The following is a 21,950-nucleotide window of genomic DNA, read 5'->3' as shown; positions in this document are numbered from 1 at the left end:
CATTCTGATATGTCTATCCACGGCCTCCTCTACTGTCAAGATGAAGCCACACTCAGGTTGGAGGAACAACACTTTATATTCCGCCTGGGTAGCCTCCAACCTGATGGCATGAACATTGACTTCTCTAACTTCCTTTAATGCCCCTCCTCCCCCTCATACAACAGCCATTATTTATGTATATACACACATTCTTTTTCTCTCTCTCCTTTTTCTCCCTCTGTCCCTCTCACTATACTCCTTGCCCATCCTCTGGGCTTCACCCCTCCCCCTTTCTTTCTCCCTAGGCCTCCCGTCCCATGATCCTCTCGTATCCCTTTTGCCAATCACCTGTCCAGCTCTTGGCTCCATCCCTCCCCCTCCTGTCTTCTCCTATCATTTTGGATCTCCCCCTCCCTCTCCCACTTTCAAATCTCTTACTAGCTCTTCTTTCAGTTAGTCCTGATGAAGGGTCTTGGCCCGAAACGTTGACTGTACCTCTTCCTAGAGACGCTGCCTGGCCTGCTGCGTTCACCAGCAACTTTTATGTGTGTTGCTTGAAATTACAGCATCTGCAGATTTCCTCGTGTTTGCGTTCTGACTATCGCTTTACCGCTGCATTCTTCGCGGCAATGTATCGGTCTGCGGCCTGGAGGTTTGGGACCACTGTTATAATTGATTTATCACTATATTTATGAGAGGAAAATATGCACTGTGTGTTTAATATTAAATTCGTTACCCCTTTAGAAACGAAATTGAATGTATTAGCCACTTATAAGTGACTTATAGTTGACTTATCACTTATACTCTCGTCGTGTTTAACACCCCCCGGTCGGCCAGTCTGCAAGAATATTGTCAATATTAAACCGGTCCACGGTGCAAAAAAGGTTGGGGACCCCTGAAATAAAGGATTTAACTCCTTGGAACAATCATTTCATTGGAGCTGAGAGATTGCCGTGCAGGTGTAACAACTCTGTGGCAGTCGCAGGCGGGTGGAAATTGTTGTGCGTTGATTTTGGATCAGTTTTGCCACTACAGGAGGCAACTTCAAATGTTTCAGCTCATATCCCCCCACCACCCCCATTCTCTTCACCCTTCTGCAATCTTTTTATATACTCCTCACAGCCTTCCTTCCAACCCAACTTTGTAAATCAACAGATTTGGATGCTATACACTTGATAATGGGGTGGCAGGGTGGAGGTATATCTCTATCACAGGAGGGCACCCCTTCCCTCCGTTAGCCCACAGGTCACCCTTGGGCAATGCAAAGCACCTGCTTAGCCTTCGATCAGGGTCGATGACCCGATGTCAACCTCCTGGCAGAAGCAGCCCTAATCCTCATTAGCAAGCAAGCATTACGAACAGGAAGAATGGTGGGGAGATGGTAATGCTGGTTTGTGCAGTGCCAGAGAATTGAGTAGGGTAGTGCAATGCTGCGAGTAACTTCACTCACTAAATAGCTGGTAAAATACCTGCTGGAAGGTTGTGTCTTAGTTTATCTAGTTGACAAACCTATCAAAAATCATGGTGTTTCTGAATGTCACTGCATTCAAAAACAATTCAAAAAGTCCATCAATTAACAAAATTTAAAGAATTTAAATAAAAGTGAATAACGATTCCTGCACTCCATCTAACCTGATATAGATTCAGATGGCAAATTTCCCAATGTTGGTGCTTGGAATTGCCTCAATTTTCTACCAAATCCACGAGAAATCCAGCATCAATGGGAATTTCCTCGAAAAAAAATCGGAATTTCCTGGAAAAATGTTTCTTTTTTTTATATAAAAGAATCAGCACCAAGATCCTTCATTGCTAAAAACTAAAGACTGTAGGTTAATGCTTAGTTTGCAGTGTTATTCCAAGCCATTATGAATTATGTTGAAAGCAGATATAAAATTATAAAATGAGATTTACAGGAAAGTGTATTTTCCAAACTCTCTGTAACCTGAATGATATTGTTGATGTAATTCTATTGTTTAGGGAACATATTAAGATCTTCATCATTTAACTGTCAGACTGCATTCTTCCTTTTATTGCAAATAATATCTTTATTAAAATCATATTCACTGTAAAAATTCCAGATTTTTCTTTAACACTGCATTTAGCAAAACAGCAGTTTAATGTAACAATGCATAATCTTTTTAACATTTATACAGTTATTAAAGTACTGCAACAATATTTAGTGCAAGGTAACATGCCCTTACGTTATGTTATGATTTAGTACTGATGCTGTTGTCCGAATTTTGTTTCAACTTGACTTTGGATAAAAGCCAAGTGGTATGCCTGGAGATAATAGTCAATTTATAATTCACAACCATTTTGCACTCCAAATTTAACATCCATGATGAGCGGTTTCAACTTTGGGACAATGCTAAATTTGCCAAATAAAATACAACCTGATTTTAAGATGCATACCTTGTTTCAGTTTAACCTAAATTAGTATTCAGATCTTAAAAACCAATTATGAACATCTTTAAAACATTACTAACTCACATTTTTAACTATATAATAGATGTGTGCAATGAAAGTATTCATTGGATTTAAAAAGAAACTCAGTATGTACAGATTTTCAATCCCCAGCCTGAATGTATAAAACACTTCAACTTTGAAAGTTACTATACATTAGGAATCTATTGTACATCACTATTATCTTCTATTTTAAATTGTCAGTGATTAATTTGTTAATATTGATTAAGTAATGCATTGACAGAATCAATGGCAAATCTACAACACATCGAGGTTGATACAGATTATATATAGGTTCAGATGAAGTACATCTGCATTACTTATTATTTCTTTACTTGACCAATTGTTCTCTGAATACATCTGAATCCCTTCATGCAATTATTTTATTTATTCATTTATTAAGATATAACGCGGAATAGGCACTTCCGGCCCTTTGAGCCGCGCCACACAGCAATCTCCCCGTTTAACCCTAGCCTAATCATGGGACAATTTACAATGACCAATTAACCTACTAACCGGTACATCTTTGGACTGTGGGAGAAAACCAGAGCACCCAGAGGAAACCGACCCAGAGGTCACAGGCAGCGGCAGGAATTGAACCTGGGCCGCTGGTACTGTAAAACTCTGTGCTAATCACTACGCTACCATGACACCCCCAACTAGTTTGATAATTAATTCATTTATTGTCATTAAATCACTCAAAACTGTTTGTAAAATCAGGTAGTGTCATATCATTAGCTTTTCAAATTCCTTGCTGTTTTATACTAATATAGCAAGACCAACTAGTACTAACTATCCCAATAGTGATGAATAAACACCTGCTAGATTTTGCGTTGCTAACCCAAAAAATATTCTGTAACTGTATGCAGCCAAAGCTATACATAAATAAACTAGAGATTAACGTAAATACCTACTTAGATCTTGGGTTAATCATGTAATTCCTGGCTACATGCAAAGTAACACGTCGTATTGTCTCTTGTATGTTTAAGGAGAACCACTTTAAGCAATAGTGAAAAGACGTTAATGTTGAAGTGTAGGAATTATCTTTCACTTTGTTACCATGGCCACAGACTTCTTCACCCATGAATCCACATTAAGCTGCGAAAGCATAAAGCGAGCTACATCTCCTCGTGTCACTGAATTTGTAATGGGAATTCCATCCTGATCCGGAACAAAGTAGCCGTCATGAGTTAATATTTCTTTATCTATTAAAAAAAAAGGAGGAATAAATAAGAATTACTGAATAATATTTAGTATTTTTGAATATATAGAAATACACAGATAATCCCATTGTGAAAGCATATGCACATTTATTTTATGCATCATCTTAAATCAATTTTTGATAGAATACAAGAGGTTGAGGGCTAAAATTAACAATGCCTATTTACAGATTTCATGGTTGCACACCAGGATTCCGGGAGAAATTCAGTAACAAAGTACTGCATGTGGGTGAATAGCTATTGGTGTTCTTACAATCCCTACAATACTCCCCAAAGATTTATAATGTATCCAGATAAATGGACAGGATTATATCACTGCTGTGCATTTTGTTCAGGTGTCTTTACTCATACCCTTCACAAATTGTGAATTACCCTACTAATTAAGTGGACCAGAACACGAGTTATTGTTTGTGCATGGCTGTATGATCTGGTGTCCCGAGTGAAAAAGGTCTTCTGAGGAATCACCCTCATGATCGCCTGCAATGCAGCATATACAAAGGAGATACAATCAAATTCTTGGTCTTCACCTTAGTTGGCATCTTCATGATTCAATTGTCAATGAAATAAAGCCAGTTTATAGTTTTGGCCTGAATCATCAACTGTAATTTCTTTCTCTACGGATACTCCCTGGCCTGCTGAGTTCCTTCAGCATTTTGTACGTGTTGCAGATTTTCTCAATTGTTTTCAGTTTATAGTTCTATTAGCAGCTCTGCTCATTTCTTCACTCCGCTCAACACAGATGCAATGTAGCATTTAGGGCCTTCTTTGCATCTATTAACTGGGCAATTTGTGGCAGGCCATAGTAATGCTAAATATGGGTAACTGATCATGAAAGTTCATCTGTAGGAAAAGATCAACAAGCCACAAACTCTCAACAAATAGACTATCCCAGGGAGAGCTGCACTCTTCACATCTGCTTGAGCAAAATATATGATCTGCAACATCAAGGGAATTTAACCATACTTACAATGGGGCACTTGCAATTAAGGAAAACATTCAGGAACCTGATGGCTATCTGACTGTAGACTTCAGGACAGTTAAACCACAGGTCCATGAGCAAGTAATCACCAGAGGATCAGAGGTGGAGAGGGTCAGTAACTTTAAAATTCCCGGGTGTCACTATCACAGAGGACCTGTCCTGGACCCATCATATAAATATAATTGGAAGAAAGCACAAGAACATTGCTACCTCAGAGTTTTCAGAGACTCAGCATGTCATCAAAAACCTTAGCAGACTTCTACAGGTGTGGGGTGGAAAGTGTGCTGACTGGCTGCATTACGGCCTGGTATGGGAACACCAATGCCTTTGAGCGGAAAATCCTGCAAAAGGTAGTGGATCCGGCCCAGTACATCACGGGTAAAACCCTCCCAACAATTGAGCACATCTACATGAAACGTTGCCGTAGGAAAGCACAATCCATTACTCTCCTTTACTCTGCGTATACCCATGACTGTATCACCACCCACAGCTCCAATCTGCTAATTAAATTTACTGGCAACACTACACTGATTGGCCTAATTTCAAATAATAATGAGGTAGCCTACAGACAGGAAGTCATCATCCTGGCACAGTGGTGTCAAGAAAACCTCTCCCTCGACGTCGCAAAAACAAAGGAGCTGGTTGTGGACTACAGGAGGAATGGAAACAGGCTAACCCCAATAAACATCAATGGATCTGGGGCTGAGAGGGTGAACAGCTTTAAATTGCTTGGCATAAACAACACCAAGGTTCTCATGTGGTCTGTACATACCGGCTGTGTGGTGAAAAAGGCATAACAGCACCTCTTTCACCTCAGACAGCTGAAGAAGATTGGTATGGCCTCCCAAATTCTAAGAACTTTCTATAGGGGCACGATTGAGAGCATCCTGACTGGCTATATCACTGCCTGGTATGGGAACTGTACTTCCCTCCATTGCAGGACTCTGCAGAGAGTGGTGCGGACAGCCCAGCACATCTGTACATGTGAACTATTCAGGATATTTACAAATACTGGTGTGTAAAAAGGGCCTGAAAGATCATTGGGGACCCAGGTCACCCCAACCACAAACTGTTCCAGCTGCTACCATACGGGAAACGGTACCGCAGCATAAAAGCCAGGACCAACAGGCTCTGGAAGAGCTTCTTCCACTAGGCCATCAAACTGTTTAATTCTGCTGATGCAGCTGTATTTCTATGTTGTATTGACTATCCTGTTGTACATAATAATTATTATAAATTACTATAATTGCACATTGCACATTTAGATGGAGACGTAATGTAAAGATTTTTACTCCTCATGTATATGAAGGATGTAAGTAATAAAGTCAATTCAATTGAAAGATCCTCACCACCCAGGCCACACTCTTTACTTGCTGCCGCTATCAGGCAGAAGTTACAGGTGCCTCAGGACATGCACCAGCAGGTCTAAGAACATTTACTACCCCTCAGCCATTAGGCTCTAGAACCGAAGGGTATAGCTACACTAATTTAAGGGTTCTTATCTTGTTATTTCAAGCCATTAGACATTTAAATTCACAAGTCTGTACACTGCAACAGAGTCATAATGCAAAGATTTTTACTCCCTCACGTTGTGGGATGGATGTAAGATTTTAAATAAATTCTAAATTCTTGTTATTTATTTATCCCTGCATTTACACAGTTTGTTGTCCATTGATCCTGTTTATAGTTACTGTTCTATAGATTTGCTAATTTTGCCTGCAGAAAAACAATGACGACATGTATGTACTCTGATAATAAACTTTACTTTGACTGACAGTAGATCAAGTTGCAATGACTAAATGCTTCCAGAAGTGGGGGCTGTGACCAAATACAACTCAATCTGTGGGTATTGAACTTTCACCTCACAAATGGTGACAACCTTCTGCAGGAAAAAAAATGCAGCCTAACCAAATCAGGAGTGGATGATCTTCACAGTAAATGTAGACTGGGAGTCGCTCAAATATGCAGGAGTCTTGAGTAAAGTGGCAGTGTACACTTTGACCAAGCAGAGTAAAGGTGGGCTTTAACCATAGCTTGTACTTATTTTAGGAAATCAGCATTTTCTGAGATAACCACACCATCGAACCAATTCCTACACAGAAGATGATATGGACAAAAACCATCATGTAGCTCATCATTTCAGTTACTCCAACCACTGATTTGCAATGGTTTCTTATATACATTGCTAGAAAAATGTACTTTACTTTTTTCTGACTGAAACAGCAATCCTAATCTTCACTCTCCCTTTAGAACAGTCAAGAACATGAAATGCTATGATATTTTTCTACTCACCTTAGAGATAGAAAGTCCAGAAGATAAATTTATATTTATTTGGTTAATTTGCAAATCCAGATTCTAAGCTACTGATTGCTCTCTGGATCCCCGCATACAATTCCTTTCCTCTTCCCACATTCAGATTAGTAGTGTGCCCGAATGGTGACTGTGTTACATAGGGCCATATTTTGCAGAGAAATGCTGGCAGTTCCATGCATTGCCACCAGTGTTTTCCTATGTAGAGCACTATGTGTGAAGGTTGTACATCTGGAGCCTGTTGGAAACTTCCCAACTACCTTCACGCAGCTGGGAGCAGAGTTAATGTGCTGAGTACACAACACACTGCAGATGCTGAAAATCTGGACCAACATTCAAAACATAGCACAGAAACAGGCCCTCTGACCTTTCTAGTCCATGCTGAACTGTTAGTCTGCCCAGTCCCATTGACTTGTACCCGCACCATAATCCTCCACATCCCTCTACATTCCCCTCAAGTGTTGAAATCAAACCCACAGCCACACTTCAAATGGCACCTCATTCCACACTTGCACCACCCTCTGAATGAAAAAGCTCCCCCTCATGATCACCTTTCACCATTAACCCATGACCTCTTGTTCTACTCTCACCCATCTTCAGTGGAAAAAGCCTGCATTTACATTAGCCATACTCCCCATAATTTTGTACATCTCTCAAATCTCCTTTCGTTCTCCTACCCTCTGGGGAATAAAATCCCAACCTCATCAACCTTTCCCTATAACTCAGGCTCTCAAGTCCCAGCAACATCTTTGTAAATTTTCTCTGCATTCTTTCAATCTTATTGACATATTTCCTCTAGGTAGGTGACCAGATCTGCACACACAACTCCAAATTCGACTCACCAACATTTTATGCAACTTCAATAACTTCTCAACTCCTGTAATCAATACTTTGATTTATGAAGGTCAATGTAGCAAAAGCTCTCTTTACAACTCTATCTACCTATGACTTCACTCTCAAAGAATTATGGATCTGCATTTCCAGACCGCTCTGTTTTACTGCACCCCTTGGAGCCCCACCTTTCACTGTGCAAGTCCTACCCTAGTTTGTCCACTCAAAGTGCAAAACTTCACATGCCTACATTAAATTCCATCTGCTATTTTTCGGCCCATTTTTAAACCTGATCCAGATCTCACTGCAAGCTTTGATAGCCTTTGTTGCTGTCCACTATGCCCACAATCTTGGTGTCATCTGCAAAGTTGCTGATCTAGTTTACCATATTATCATCCAGATCATTGATGTAATTGACAAACAACAATGGATTGAGCACTGATCCCTATGACACACTTCTAATCACAGGCTTCCAGTCAGAGAGGCAACCATCTACTACCACTCTCTGGCCTCTCCTATGAAGCCAATGTCAAATCCAATTTACTACCTCATTCTGAAAGCCAAGTGACTGAACCTTCCTGACCAACCTCCCATGCGAGGCTTTGTCAAAGATGTTGCTAATGTCCATGTGGACAAAATCCACTGCTTTGTCTTCATTACCTTTCCTGGTAACTTCTTCAAAAAAACACTGTGAAATTGTTTAGACAAGACCACCACACACAATGTCACTTTGACTATCCCTAATCAGTTCCTGTCCAACCAAATACTTGTACATCCAGTTCCTTAGAATACCTTCTAATAATTTACCCACTACTGATGTCAGGCTCACCAGCTATAATTTCTCAGCTTATTCTTAGAGCCTTCTCAAACAATGGAACAACATTAGCTTTCCTCCAATCCTTCGGCACCTCAGCTGTGGCTAAAGACATTTTAAATACCTCTGCTACGGTCCCTGCAATTTCTGCACTAACCTCCCACAAGGTCCGAGGCAGCACGTTATCAGGTCCTGGAGATTTATCCACCCTAATTTGTCTCAAGACAACCAGCAAATTCTCCTCCATAATCTGTATATGGTCCATGACCTCACTGCTGTTTTTCTTCACTTCTACAAACTCTGTGTCCATCTCCTGAGTAAATACAGATGCAAAAAAATCTATTTAAGATTCATCCCCATCTCGTTCAGATCCACGCATTGATGACAACTTTGATCTTCAAGACAACCAATTTTCTCCCTTCCTATCCTTTTGCTCTAAATACATCTCAGAATCAGAATCAGGTTTATTATCACCGGCACGTGATGTGAAATCTGTTAACATAGCAGCAGCAGTTCAGTGCAATACATAATCTAGCAGAAAGGAAAAAATAAATAAATAAACAAGTAAATCAATTACATATATTGAATAGATTTTTTGTTTTTTAAAAAGTGTGCTAAAACTGAAATACTGTATATTTAAAAAAGTGAGGCGGTGTCCAAAGCTTCAATGCCCATTTAGGAATCAGATGGCAGAGGGGAAGAAGCTGTTCCTGAATCGCTGAGTGTGTGCCTTCAGGCTTCTGTACCTCTTACCTGATGGTAACAGTGAGAAAAGGGCATGCCCTGGGTGCTCCTTAAACTTATCTGCTACAGCAACCTCATGCCGTCTTTTAGCCCTCCTGGATTCCTTCTTTAGTGTTCCCTTGCATTTCTTATCAAGTATCTCCTTTGTTTATTCCTGCCTACACTTTTTTCCTTCTTAATATCTCTTGAAAACCGAAGTTCCCCAAACCTGTTATCCTTGCCTATTACTCTAACAGAAATATACAAACACTTTACTCTCAAAATTTCACTTTTGAAGGCCTCCCATTTACCAAGCACACCTTTGCCAGAAAACAACCCGTCGCAATCCACACATACCATTAAAATTGGCCTTTCTCCAATTTAGAATCACAACCCAAGGATCAGACATCTCCTTCTAATGGCATCATTATCGATGAACAATCGATATTTCAGGTTGAAACCCTTCATCAAGACTGGAAAGGAAGAAGGGAGATAGCCAGTTTCAAAGGGAGAAGGGAAGAGTGGAATAAGAGTTGGTGAGTGATAGATGGACTGGATCCAGGTGACAGGGTGCTGGACAGGTAAAGGGGTGGGGGTCAGGGGTTGAAAGTGGGAATGATGTAATAAGCTGGGAGGTGATAGGTGGAAGTGGCAAAGAGCTAAAGAAGGTGGAATCTGATAGGAGAGGACTGCAGATCATGGAATAAAGCAAAGGTGAGGAGGAGAACAGGAAGGAGGGATGTGTAACTGATGGGCAGATGGAGGGTGTGTGCAAGGGAAAAGAAGGGATGTTGGGGCTGGTCAGACAAGAAGAAAATAAACAGGAGTGGTTACCAGATGCTAGAGAAATTGGTATTTGTGCCATCAGATTGGAGACAGCCAAGATGGAATATGAAGTGTTGGGTAGGCTGCTTAAAGTATCTTTGCCTGGTGGACCTGTATAGGATCCAAGCCTCTGCTCATTCCACATTCCATTCCATTTTAGTTTGCATTAATTTCAAATACATTGTAAAATTAGGGAGTGGATAAACAGAATTCATATCTGATGCTGTCAGTTCCCTGCCAGTTTGTCATGTTAAAATCTGCCCTAGTGTTCTTTTTTTTTCATGGAACCAGTCAGAAATTTCATGAATTGTTATCACAAAAGCAGTTTCTTTTTTTTTCTTTCGGAGTGTGCGTGCGATGTTGGTGGGACAATGTCTTTTTCATGCCTTTACAAGGTGCGGAGCAAGAGAGAGAGAGACTGTGTGGCGGGCCACTCCTCACACAGACATTTCGCAGTATTTTTCCCTTTATTTTACAAGGTCGAGTTGCGATCTCAACACTCAACCCAGCACGGATGGAAAGCATACTCGGGAGTGGACCCGACTGAGTTCGAACCTGGGAACCTCCATTCCAGAGTCCGGTGCTGATGTCATTGTGCCACCAGCTGGCCCACAAAAGCAGTTTCATTCCAGTTAGGCTCCAGTGATGAATTGTCTCAAAATTTTTAATTAGTTCATCTGAATTATAAAGCCAATCGAATTGATTTAAAAAGCTCTTGCAGAAGGACTGATTCAGACTGTTATAAGAAAATCAGTCTGCACACTGGGGTGTTGACAACCATGATTCCTTGATAAAATCCAGTTTCAAAAATGTTAGATCATATCAGATAAGAGATTCAACTAACTACAAGAATTCCTGGAATACTACTATCACACATTTGGATCATCTAGCACCTTGGGTTTCTATTGATAAGTAATGGCTAGCAACCACGTCCATTCCTGCTTCATCCAGAGGCATGGTCTCACAGTGAAGGTGTGCCTGATTAAGCACATTTTATCCAGCTCACCTGGTATACTTGTATCATCTGTGTTTCACTACGATTTTCTGTGTGTGCTGTAAACTGTGCATTGTACCACCATTTCAGCTATTATAGCTCTAAATGGACAAACTTGAGGAATAACCAAACTGAAGAAAAATTCTTCCAGTAGATTATTATTCAGTGTCACGAGTTGCAGTTGCAACTGGAGTATTTTAAAGAATAACCTCAGTCTCTGAGCTATGCCATTCTGCACTATTCATGAAGGTGAAAAGACAGCACAGGATGTGCTGATGCAACCGAAAAGGAGAGGGAAACGGGCAGGGAGGAGTTTGCAAGCATTCTAGAAAATAATACAAGCAGGTTAAATGAGTGCATGGGATGAGTGAGAGACAGTGGGAATTGTCAGGTTATTCACTTTGATGGTGAGAACAGCAAAACAAGTATATTTCAAACTATAAAATAGTTGTAATTGTGAGTCAGTGGAAGGGTCTTGGGGTACTGATAGATTAAGGTGCAGAAACCTGCAGGTACAGCAAGCAATCAGCAAAAGAAGTGAAAAGAGCTAGAGTATAAAAGCAAGAATGCCTTGTTGCATGTGCACATGAAGTATCAAGTACAGCATTTGCCTTAGAGGCATTGTGGTATATATCCCACGAGGGCACTTCCTGAGATGGAGGCTTGTTGTACTACAAGAAAACAAGTAAGGTTGGCTTCTACTTATAGAAGTATGAAGGGTGACCATATTCAGACTTACAAGATTCACAGGGGGACTGACTGAAGAAATGCATGGAGATTATTTCCTTGCCCTGAAGGATCTAAAATCATAGGTCACAGTTGCAGATCAGGGGTCTTCCACAGAGGAAGAAAAAGGAGGAAAATCTTTTACCATATGAGGCAATGCATTCCAGGCATCCATAACTCTGAGTGAAAAAACTTACACCTCACATCCCCATTGAACATATCCCTTCTCACCTTCAATGCATGCCCTCTGGTTTAGGCATTTCTACTCTGGGAAACAGATACTCTCTGTCCACCCTACCTATGCCTCACATAATTTGTAAACCTCTGTCAGATGTCCCCTCAGCTTCCGACAATCTAGCGTTTTACAGAGTTGTAACAGAACCCCTTTACTTTTGAACTCAATGCCTCGACTAATAAAAGCAAGCATTCCATAAGCCTTTTTAAACCATCTTATTGGCTTGTGTAGCCTCTTTCAAGGAGCCATGAACTTGGATGCCAAGATCTCTCTGCTCAGCAACACTGCCCTTAGCAGCATACTGTCTCCTTGTATTTGCCCTACTGAGGTGCAACACCTCACATTTATCTGGGTTAAACTCCATCTGCCACTTCTCTGCCCATATCTGCAACTGATCTACATTGCGCTGTATCCTTTGCCAGTCTTCTACATATCCACAGCTCCCCAAATTTTGGTATCTACCACAAATTTACTAACTCACACATCTACATTTTCATTCAGATCATGTATATAGATTACAAACAGAGGAGTTGCCAGCACAGATCCCAGCAGAACTTCACTAATTACAGACCTCAAGTTTGAATAAGTCCCTTCAACCACTACCCTGTCTTCTATGTGCAAGCCAGTTCTGAATCCAAACAGCCAATTCACTGTGGACCTCGTGCATCTTAATCTTCTGGATTAGCCTCTCTCATGAGGAACTTTGTCAAACACCTTACTAAGTCCATGTAGACAACATCTACTGCTCTAACCTCATCAATCTCTCTCTCGTCACCTTGTCAAAAAGCTCACTCAAGTTGGTAACATGACCTGCCAGACACAAAGTCATGCTGGCTCTCCCTAATTAGGCCATCGTTTTCCAAATGCTCGCATATCCTATCCCTAAGAGTTTTCTCCAGCAATTTCCCTACAAATCCCTACATCAGTCTATAGTTCCTAGGATTTTCCCTTGTTCCTTCTTAAATGGAGGTACAACATTAGCCACTAGTCAGTCCTCCGGGACCTTGCCTATACCTAGAGTGGACACGAAGAAACTGGTCAAGGGCCCAGCAGTCTCATCTCTCGCCGCCTTCAATAACCCCGAGCAAATCCCATCATGCCCCGGGGACTTAGCCACTTTAATACTCATAAGGAGGCCCAACATTTCCTCCTCCCTAAAGTATTTATACATACAGTTCTGGTCTCCTGGTCCTCCATATCCTTTTCCTTGGTAAATACTGGAGCAAAGTATTTCATTAAGTACCTCACTCACATTCTCTGCATCCAAGCAAATGTTCCCCCTTTATCCTTGAGTGGTCCCATCCTCTCCCTTGTTATCCTCATTCTCTTAATGTATGTATAGAATACCTTGGGATTCACCTTAATTCTACTTGCCAAAGACTTTTAAAGGCTCCTCCTGGCTTTCCTAATTCCCTTCATCAGTTCTTTTCTGGCTCCTTTATGTTCCTCATTTGCTTTGTTTGATCCTAACTTCCAAAGCTTCACACACTTCCTTTTTCTTCTTAACTAAATTCACCACTTCTCTGGACATCCACGGTTCTCGTCTTTCTATCCCCATCCTTCCTTCTGACAGGAACGTACCTTTCCTTTGTGCAATTGACCTTTAAGCACCCTCCAAATGTCCGATGTGGACTTGCCAGAGAAGAGGTGTTCCCAATTAATACTCCTTAATTCCTGCCAAACTCTGCTATTGCAGTGAAAATTATACACAGGAGGTCATCACTGACAGGAATTATACAAATTTATTTCATTCTCAAATCTGGGAAAAGGATTGCTAACTGTATATCAGAATCACAACTTCATTGTTTTACTCTTAAATATATGAACAAATCACAAATTTTTGATAAGGTGCCCATCCCGGAATTGAAATTAGATATCCATTACAGGATAATCTTATAAAAGTATAAGAAATTGGAAAAAACAAGGATTTGAACCTGTTTCTGGAGCATTCTGAAGTCCTGGTGGTCGAACTGTTGTCCAATCAAGATCCTCACACTCCTTGTTCAAATAATTTTCCATCTCATACATGTTGTTCAGTATGGTACGAATCATGGGGATTAGCATCCATCGCACCATCGAGGAGGCCTTTTCTGAACTCTCAGCTGTAAAATAACACTGCTTACATTGAATAAGGACCACAATACTTTCTTTTTATTGAAACTTAAGAACAGAAACAGAATTTGATCTCTCACACATATTGCACCATTGAATATGATCTTGCCTGATCATTTACTATATTGCCACGTTCTTGAACTAGCCCCAAGTCCCTGGATTCTTTTAATATCTAAAAATCTATTGACTTCCATTTTAGAAATGCTCAGTGACAATGTTTCCATTGCCGTCCAGAGTATAGGATTCTAAAAAGCTACTATCATTTTGGTGAAAAAGAAATTCTCATCTCTGCCCTCAACTTGAGACTCTAGCTCTGCTCTGGAAACCCCAACTAGTGGAAACATTAACTCAGCTTTTGTCCTGACAAACAAGAAAAAAATGTGCAGATGCTGGAATTCAGAGCAACACACACAAAATGCTGGAGGAACAATTTGTGTGTGTTGCTCGGATTTCCAGCATTTGCAGATTTTCTCTTGTTTGTGAAGTCCAAGCACTGGAGGAAGGGGGAGATCCTTTATTTGGAATACTGAGAGTTTGAAAACATACGAAGTCAAACTACATTTGGATAATGAAACACAAATTAAGATTATGACTAAAATGAAATGGATGTAATAAAAATATTATCAGCCACAGGGGAAATTAACACATGGCATGAATTATCATCAAATATTACAGAAATCAAGTGAATCTCACTCTCTGTAGAAGGGTATAATGTAAATACCTGAAGAGAACATGTATGAGAGGACATTAGATAAAAATCTGGGGAATTAGATCAGTGTTGTTGATTAACAGAATCATAGAGTTAAACAGCACAGGAACAGGTTCTTTGGCCCAAAATTCATGCCAACCAAGATTCCTATCTAATCTTGCCTTATTTGTCACATATCCTTCTAAACTCTTCCAATACAAGTACAAACATTCTTTAAATGACATTCAGTAATTACAACTGCCCCTACCACCTCATTCCATACACCTACCACACTGTGTGAAAACCTGCCCCTCAGATCCCCTTTCAATCTTCCCCATCTCACATTAAACCCAAGCCCTCTGGTTTTCGACTGTCCCTTTCCCTGTGTCCAGCCACATCATCTATGCCACTGGTGATTTTATAAACTTCAGTAAGGTCATTCCTGGACGTCTCTGCTCCAGGGAGAATAGCTCCAGCCTATCCAATCTCTCTACAGTACAGGTGACATTTCTGTGAATTTTTTTTTAGCTTAGTCGCATCCCTCTTCACAGTATGGAAACCAGAATAGAAGACAATGTTCCAAGTACAATCTAACCAACATTTTGCACGACTGTAACATGATGCCCCAACTCCTATATTCAATACCTCGGCCAATTAATGCCATACCTTACAGTTTCTACCAATGTTGTCACTTACAGGGAACTACAGTATGTCCTTGTACCCCCAGGGTCTTGCTATTCAATAACTCTTTGCAGTGCCCTGACATTCACGGTGTAGTCGCAGCCTGGTTTAACTTCCCAAGATGCATAAATTCACGCTTGTACAGATTAAATTCCATCAGCCATCCCCTTGCCCATTCCTCAGTTAATCTCTATCCTGTTGTAACCTTAGACAACTTTCTACACTGTTCATCAATTGTGGTGTCACCTGTAAACTTATTAATCGTGCCACCAGCACACTTTTCCAATTCTTTTAACATATATAATGAATAATGAAGGACACAGCAGCAATCTGTGTGCCAAACAGAAATCAAACTTCTACCACGTTATGCCTCCCACCATCAAGCCAATTTTTCTTTCTCACCCTGGTTTCCAAGTATTCTTATGTTCAGGACCAATGCTCATGAAGCATTTCTACGGTGACCTCCAGCATTAAGGTTTCCAATGGAATGACCATGTCAGGCCTCAGAGATGATGCTGCAATGAAGAGCACCATTTTAAACCTTCAATCATGTCAATGAACAAAGTCTCTACACAATTAAAAAAAAACACAACTCTGTATTGTGGATGCTCCAAAGTCATGTTTCTGACCGAGGGCATTCTCTCAATTAACTCCCCATTGATCCTCAACTTTCCAGCTAAAGTACAAGGAACTAAAATCAACTGGTATCCTCCTGTGAAGAAGAATTAAAGGATATGGATAAATGGACTAGGACAAGCAGCTATCCAGTTCTTCTCTGAAATTCCAATTTCAATTATAACTCCTATATTCACACTTATAATAAAACATTCACATTCTATTCTCAATCTCTTAAAAGCAATAGTGTTATTATTCTGTTCTGAGATGCTTACATAAGCAGTTTTCATTATGCATATATATATCCAAGGACTCACTTTGCGTGTACCAGGATGTCATTGCTATAATTCTATTCACTTTTGCCAGGCGCATTGAAGCAACAATTGCCTTCATTGATTCCGTATATCCAGTAATTTGAGAAAACACGCTTATTGGGAAACCAAGACAGGAGAGAACAGCATCCTGTTCATTAAAGTGTTTCGCAAGGCTCTCTGGTGAGAAGATATTTCCTTCTACAACCTGCAAAAGAATTCATAAAATGTAGAAGAAAAAGTTTGTGTCAGGCTACAAGTTGTCAGATGGGAACTGAAAGTATAATAAATTTGATATAATTTTCTTGTTTAAGAATCCAAATATGTAAATGTTGATTTTATTAAGGAGTAACACAAAATGATTCTACACACTAGCAGCTACCTTCAGGTTATCATGCTGAATAGCAAGCTTGCTAGGAGTTCTTACAACAGCTGTCACCACATGGTCCTGATGCAGAGCTTGTCTCACTAGAAACTGGCCTGTTTGTCCTGTGGCACCAAACACCAAGAGTTTCATTTTTCAGTCTAAAAGAGACAAACAGTTAAGTCACATAATCATCAGATGTGGATATTCATAATTACAAATGCAGTTTTACAGACCAATAACTTTGTTGTGAATTCCGAACATATTCTCTCAATACAGAATCTAGCCAAGCACTCGCACGTTCTCATCATAGTACTTGTATGTTGCCAGAAGCAGCCTGGGAGCTGCAGGATGCTGGTGTCCAAGATACTGGCAGGATGAACAGGGACACCAGCGAGATGACAGTAATGCAGCAATGACTGGAGTTTCTGCGAGTAATTAGGATGACACATGGTTGGTTCATCCCATAGAAGCAGTGTTCTAAAGGAAGTATGAGGCAACTGTGGCTGGCAAGGCAGCATATAAGCAAAAAAAAAAGGCATAAAATCTAGCAAAAATGAATGGGTAGCTGGAGGATTGGGAAGCTTTTAAAAAAATCTATTGAAAGCAACTAAAACCGATAAGAAGAAATATAAAGGTAAGCTAGGAATAATATAAAAGAAGATTCCACTAATTTTTTCAGCTATACAAAGAGTAAAAGAGAGAAAAGAGGGGTCTTCAGACCACTGGAAAATGCCACTGGGGAGGTAGTAATGGGGAATAAAGAAATGGAGGATGAACTGAACAAGAATTTTGTACCAGTCTTCACTATAGAAGTCACCGGAAGCATGCCAGAAATCAGAATATGTCAGGACAGAAGTGAGTGTAGTCAGAATTACTAGGGGCAAGGTGCTTGGGAAACTGAACAGTCTGAAGTTAGACAAGTCACCTGGACCAGACGGACTACACACCAGGTTTTTGAAAGAGGTAGCTGAAGAGATTGAGGAGACATTAGCAATGGATCTTTCAAGAGTCACTAGATTCAGGAATGATTCTGGAGGACTGGAAAATTTGCAAATGTCACTCCACTTTTTAAGAAGGGAAGGGAGGAAGAAGAAGGGCCAGTTAGCATGACTTCAGTATTGGCAAGATGTTAGGTTCCAACATTAAGGATGACGTTTTGGGGTACATGGGGGAGCACACAATAAAACAGGCTGAAGTCAGCATGGTTTCCTTAAGGAGAAATTTTGCCTGACAAATCTGTTGGAAACCTTTGAGAAAATAACAGGCAGGATAGACAAAGGAGAGTCAGTGGATGTTATTTACTTGTATTTTCAGAAATCTTTTGACAAAGTGCCACACATGAGGTTGCAAACAAGTTAAGAGCCCATGGTATTATAGGAAAGATACTAGTATTGGCAGAAGATTGACTAACTGGCAGAAGACAAAGAGTGCCTTTTCTGGTTAGCTGCCTGTGACTAATGGTGTCCTACAGAGGTCAGTGATGGGACTGCTTCTTTTTGGATTACATGATAATAACCTTGCTGATGGAATTGATGGATTTGTGGGCAAATCTGTGGATGATCCAAAGATAGGTGGCGAGGCAGATAGCGTTGAGGAAGCAGGGAGTTTGCAGAGGAGTTTGGAAAGTTAGGAGAATGGGCAAAGAAGTGGCAGATGGAATACAGTATAGGGAAGTGTACAGTCATGCACTTTGGTAGAAGGAAAAAAAGCATGGACTATTTCCTAAACAGGAAGCAAATTCAGAAATTGGAGGTGCAACAGAATTTCCTGAAGGTTAACTTGTAGATTTAGTCAATAATAAGGAAGGCATATGCAAGGCTGGCATTCATTTCAAGAGGACTAGAATATACATTATAAGCAAGGCTGCAATTTTTAGGCTTTATAAGTCAAACCACTCTTGGTGTATTGTGAGCAGCTTTGGGCCTCAAATCTAAGAAAGGATACACAGGCATTGGAGAGGGTTTAGAGGAGGTTTATGTGAATTAATTATCCAGGGAAAGCATTTAATTGGAGTAAGGGGAAATATGAGGCTACCAGGTAGGAGCTTGGTAGCATAAATTGGGAACAGATGTTCTCAGGGAAATGTACAGATGAAGTGTGGCAAATGTTCAGGGGATATTTGCGTGGAGTTCTGCATAGTTACGTTCCAATAAGACAGGGAAAGGATGGTAGGGTACAGGAACCGTGGTGTACAAAGGCTGTTGTAAATCTAGTCAAAAAGAAAAGAAGAGCTTACGAAAGGTTCAAAAAGCTAGGTAATGATAGAGATCCAGAAGATTATAAGACTAGCAGGAAGGAGCTTAAGAAAGAAATGGCCAGAAGGGGCCATTTGAAGGCCTTGGCGGACAAGATTAAGGAAAACCCCAAGGCACTCTACAAGTATGTGAAGAGCAAAAGGATAAGACGTGAGGGAATAGGAACAATCAAGTGTGACAGTGGAAAAGTGTGTATGGAACCAGAGGAGATAACAGAGGTACTTAATGAGTACTTAGCTTCAGTACTCACTACAGAAAAGGATCTTGGCGATTGCAGGGATGACTTACAGTAGACTGAAAAGCTTGAGCATGTAGATATTAAGAAAGAGGATATGCTGAAGCTTTTGGAAAGCATCAAGTTGGATAAGTCACCGGGACTGGACAAGATGTACCCCAAGCTACTGTGGGAGGCAAGGGAGGAGATTGCTGAGCCGCTAGTGATGATCTTTGCATCATCAATGGGGATGGGAGAGGTTCCAGAGGATTGGAGGGTTGCAGATGTTGTTCCATTATTCAAGAAAGGGAGTAGAGATAGCCCAGGAAATTATAGACCAGTGAGTCCTACTTCAGTGGTCGGTAAGATGATGGAGAAGATCCTGAGAGGCAGGATTTATGAACATTTGGAGAGGCATAATATGATTAGGAATAGTCAGCGTGGCTTTGTGAAAGGCAGGTCGTGCCATACGAGCCTGATTGAATTTTTTGAGGATGTGACTAAACACATTGATGAAGGTAGAGCAGTAGATGTAGAGTATATGGATTTCAGCAAGGTATTTGACAAGGTACCCCAAGCAAGGCTTATTGAGAAAGTAAGGCATGGGATCCAAGGGGACTTTGGTTTGTGGATCCAGAACTGGCTTGCCCACAGAAGGCAAAGAGTGGCAGTAGACGGGTCATATTCTGCATGGAGGTTAGTCACCAGTGGTGTGCCTTGGGGATCTGTTCTGGGACCCCTACTCTTCATGATTTTTATAAATGACCTGGATGAAGAAGTGGAGAGATAGGTTAGTAAATTTGCTGATGACACAAAGGTTGGAGGTGTTGTGGATAGTGTGGAGGGCTGTCAGAGGTTACAGCGGGACATTGATAGGATGCAAAACTGGGCTCAGAAGTGGCAGATGGATTTCAACCCAGATAAGTGTGAAGTGCTTCATTTTAGTAAGTCAAATATGATGGCAGGATATAATATTAATGGCAAGACTCTTGTCAGTGCAGAGGATCAGGAGGATCAGAGGGATCTTAGAGTCCAAGTCCATAGGACACTCAAAGCTGCTGTGCAGGTTGACTGTGTGGTTAAGAAAGCATACAGTGCATTGGCCTTCATCAATCGTGGGATTGAGTTTAAGAGCCAAGAGGTAATGTCGCAGCTATACAAGACCCTGGTCAGACCCCACTTGGAGTACTGTGCTCAGTTCTGGTCGTCTCACTACAGGAAGGATGTGGAAACCATAGAAAGGGTGCAGAGGAGATTTACAAGGATGTTGCCTGGATTGGGGATCATGCCTTATGAGAATAGGTTGAGTGAACTCAGCCTTTTTCCCTTGGAGTGACGGAGGATGAGAAGTGACCTGATAGAGGTGTACAAGATAATGAGAGGCATTGATCGTGTGAATAGTCAGAGGCTTTTTCCCAGGGCTGAAATGGCTAGCACAAGAGGGCACAGTTTTAAGTTGGTTAGAAGTCGGTACAGAGAAGATGTAATAGGTAAGTGTTTTTCTTTAAAAAACGCAGAAAGTAGTGAGTGTGTGGAATTGGCTACCGGCAATGGTGGTGGAGGTGGATACGATAGGGTCTTTTTAGAGACTCCTGTACAGGTATATGGAGCTCAGAAAAATAGAGGGCTATGGGTAAGCCTCGGTAATTTCTCAGGTAAAGACATGTTCGGCACAGCTTTGTGGGCCGATGGGCCTGTATTGTGCTGTAGGTTTTCTATGTTTCTATGTTAATGTATGAGGAGCACTTGATGACTCTGGGCCTGTACTCTCTGACGTTTATAAGAATAAGGGGGAGGTCTCATTTGAAACCTACCAAATATTGAAAAGCCTACACAGAGGGGGCATGGAGAAGATGTTTCTAACAGTCAGGGAGTCTAGGACCAGAGGACACAGCCTCAGAATAGTAGGATGTCCCTTTAGAACAGGGACAAGGAGGATTTTCTTTAGCCAGAGGGTGTTGAATCTGTGGAATTCATTACCACAGATGGCTGTGGAGGCCAAGTCATTAGGTATGCTTAAAGTGCAGGTTAGTAGGTTCTTGATTAATAAAGGCATCAAAGGAGAAGGCAGGAGAATGGGGTTGAGAGGGAAAATAAATCATACATGATCAAATGGCGGAGCAGACTCAATGGGCCGAACAGCCCAATTCTGTTTGTTTGTCTTATGGTCGTGTACTGTCCATTCACCTTTGGATTTTAATTTTAGGGAAAGGCCAGACTGATTGAAACAAAAGTGAACTTAATTGGCTTCAAATACTCTAGGTGTAATGAGTTTGCGAAGTATCAATTCAAATCCTGTTGGTGAGTATCCACAGCACAGATCTGAAAGAGCAACACACATCAAAGTTGCTAGTGAACGCAGCAGGCCAGGCAGCATCTCTAGGAAGAGGTACAGTCGACGTTTCAGGCCGAGACCCTTCGTCAGGACTAACTGAAGGAAGAGCTAGTAAGAGATTTGAAAGTGGGAGGGGGAAGGGGAGATCCAAAATGATAGGAAAAGACAGGAGGGGGAGGGATGGAGCCAAGAGCTGGACAGGTGATTGGCAAAAGGGATATGAGAGGATCATGGGACGGGAGGTCCAGGGAGAAAGAAAAGGAGGAGGGGCAA

General features: G+C 41.0%; 1 protein-coding gene across 3 annotated transcripts in view; it reads right to left on the bottom strand.

Moving 5' to 3' along the window:
• Positions 1–2,007: 2,007 nt before the first annotated feature.
• LOC134343478 (flavin reductase (NADPH)-like) overlaps positions 2,008–21,950 on the bottom strand; it is a 35,278-nt gene continuing 15,335 nt past the window's right edge. For all 3 annotated transcript variants that reach the window (XM_063042194.1, XM_063042196.1, XM_063042195.1), the window contains 4 exons: positions 16,889–17,031; positions 16,513–16,714; positions 14,034–14,201; positions 2,008–3,647 (listed from right to left, as the gene is read on the bottom strand). In XM_063042194.1, the coding sequence (XP_062898264.1) occupies positions 3,490–3,647; positions 14,034–14,201; positions 16,513–16,714; positions 16,889–17,023 (663 nt within the window). In that variant the 5' untranslated portion in view covers positions 17,024–17,031 and the 3' untranslated portion in view covers positions 2,008–3,489. The remainder of the gene's footprint in view (positions 3,648–14,033; positions 14,202–16,512; positions 16,715–16,888; positions 17,032–21,950) is intronic.

The sequence above is a fragment of the Mobula hypostoma genome, chromosome 3 (assembly GCF_963921235.1).
Source record: "Mobula hypostoma chromosome 3, sMobHyp1.1, whole genome shotgun sequence".
Classification (NCBI taxonomy): domain Eukaryota; kingdom Metazoa; phylum Chordata; class Chondrichthyes; order Myliobatiformes; family Myliobatidae; genus Mobula; species Mobula hypostoma.
The sequence above is the reverse complement of the archived record's forward strand: the minus strand, read 5'-3'. Positions and strand labels throughout refer to the sequence as shown.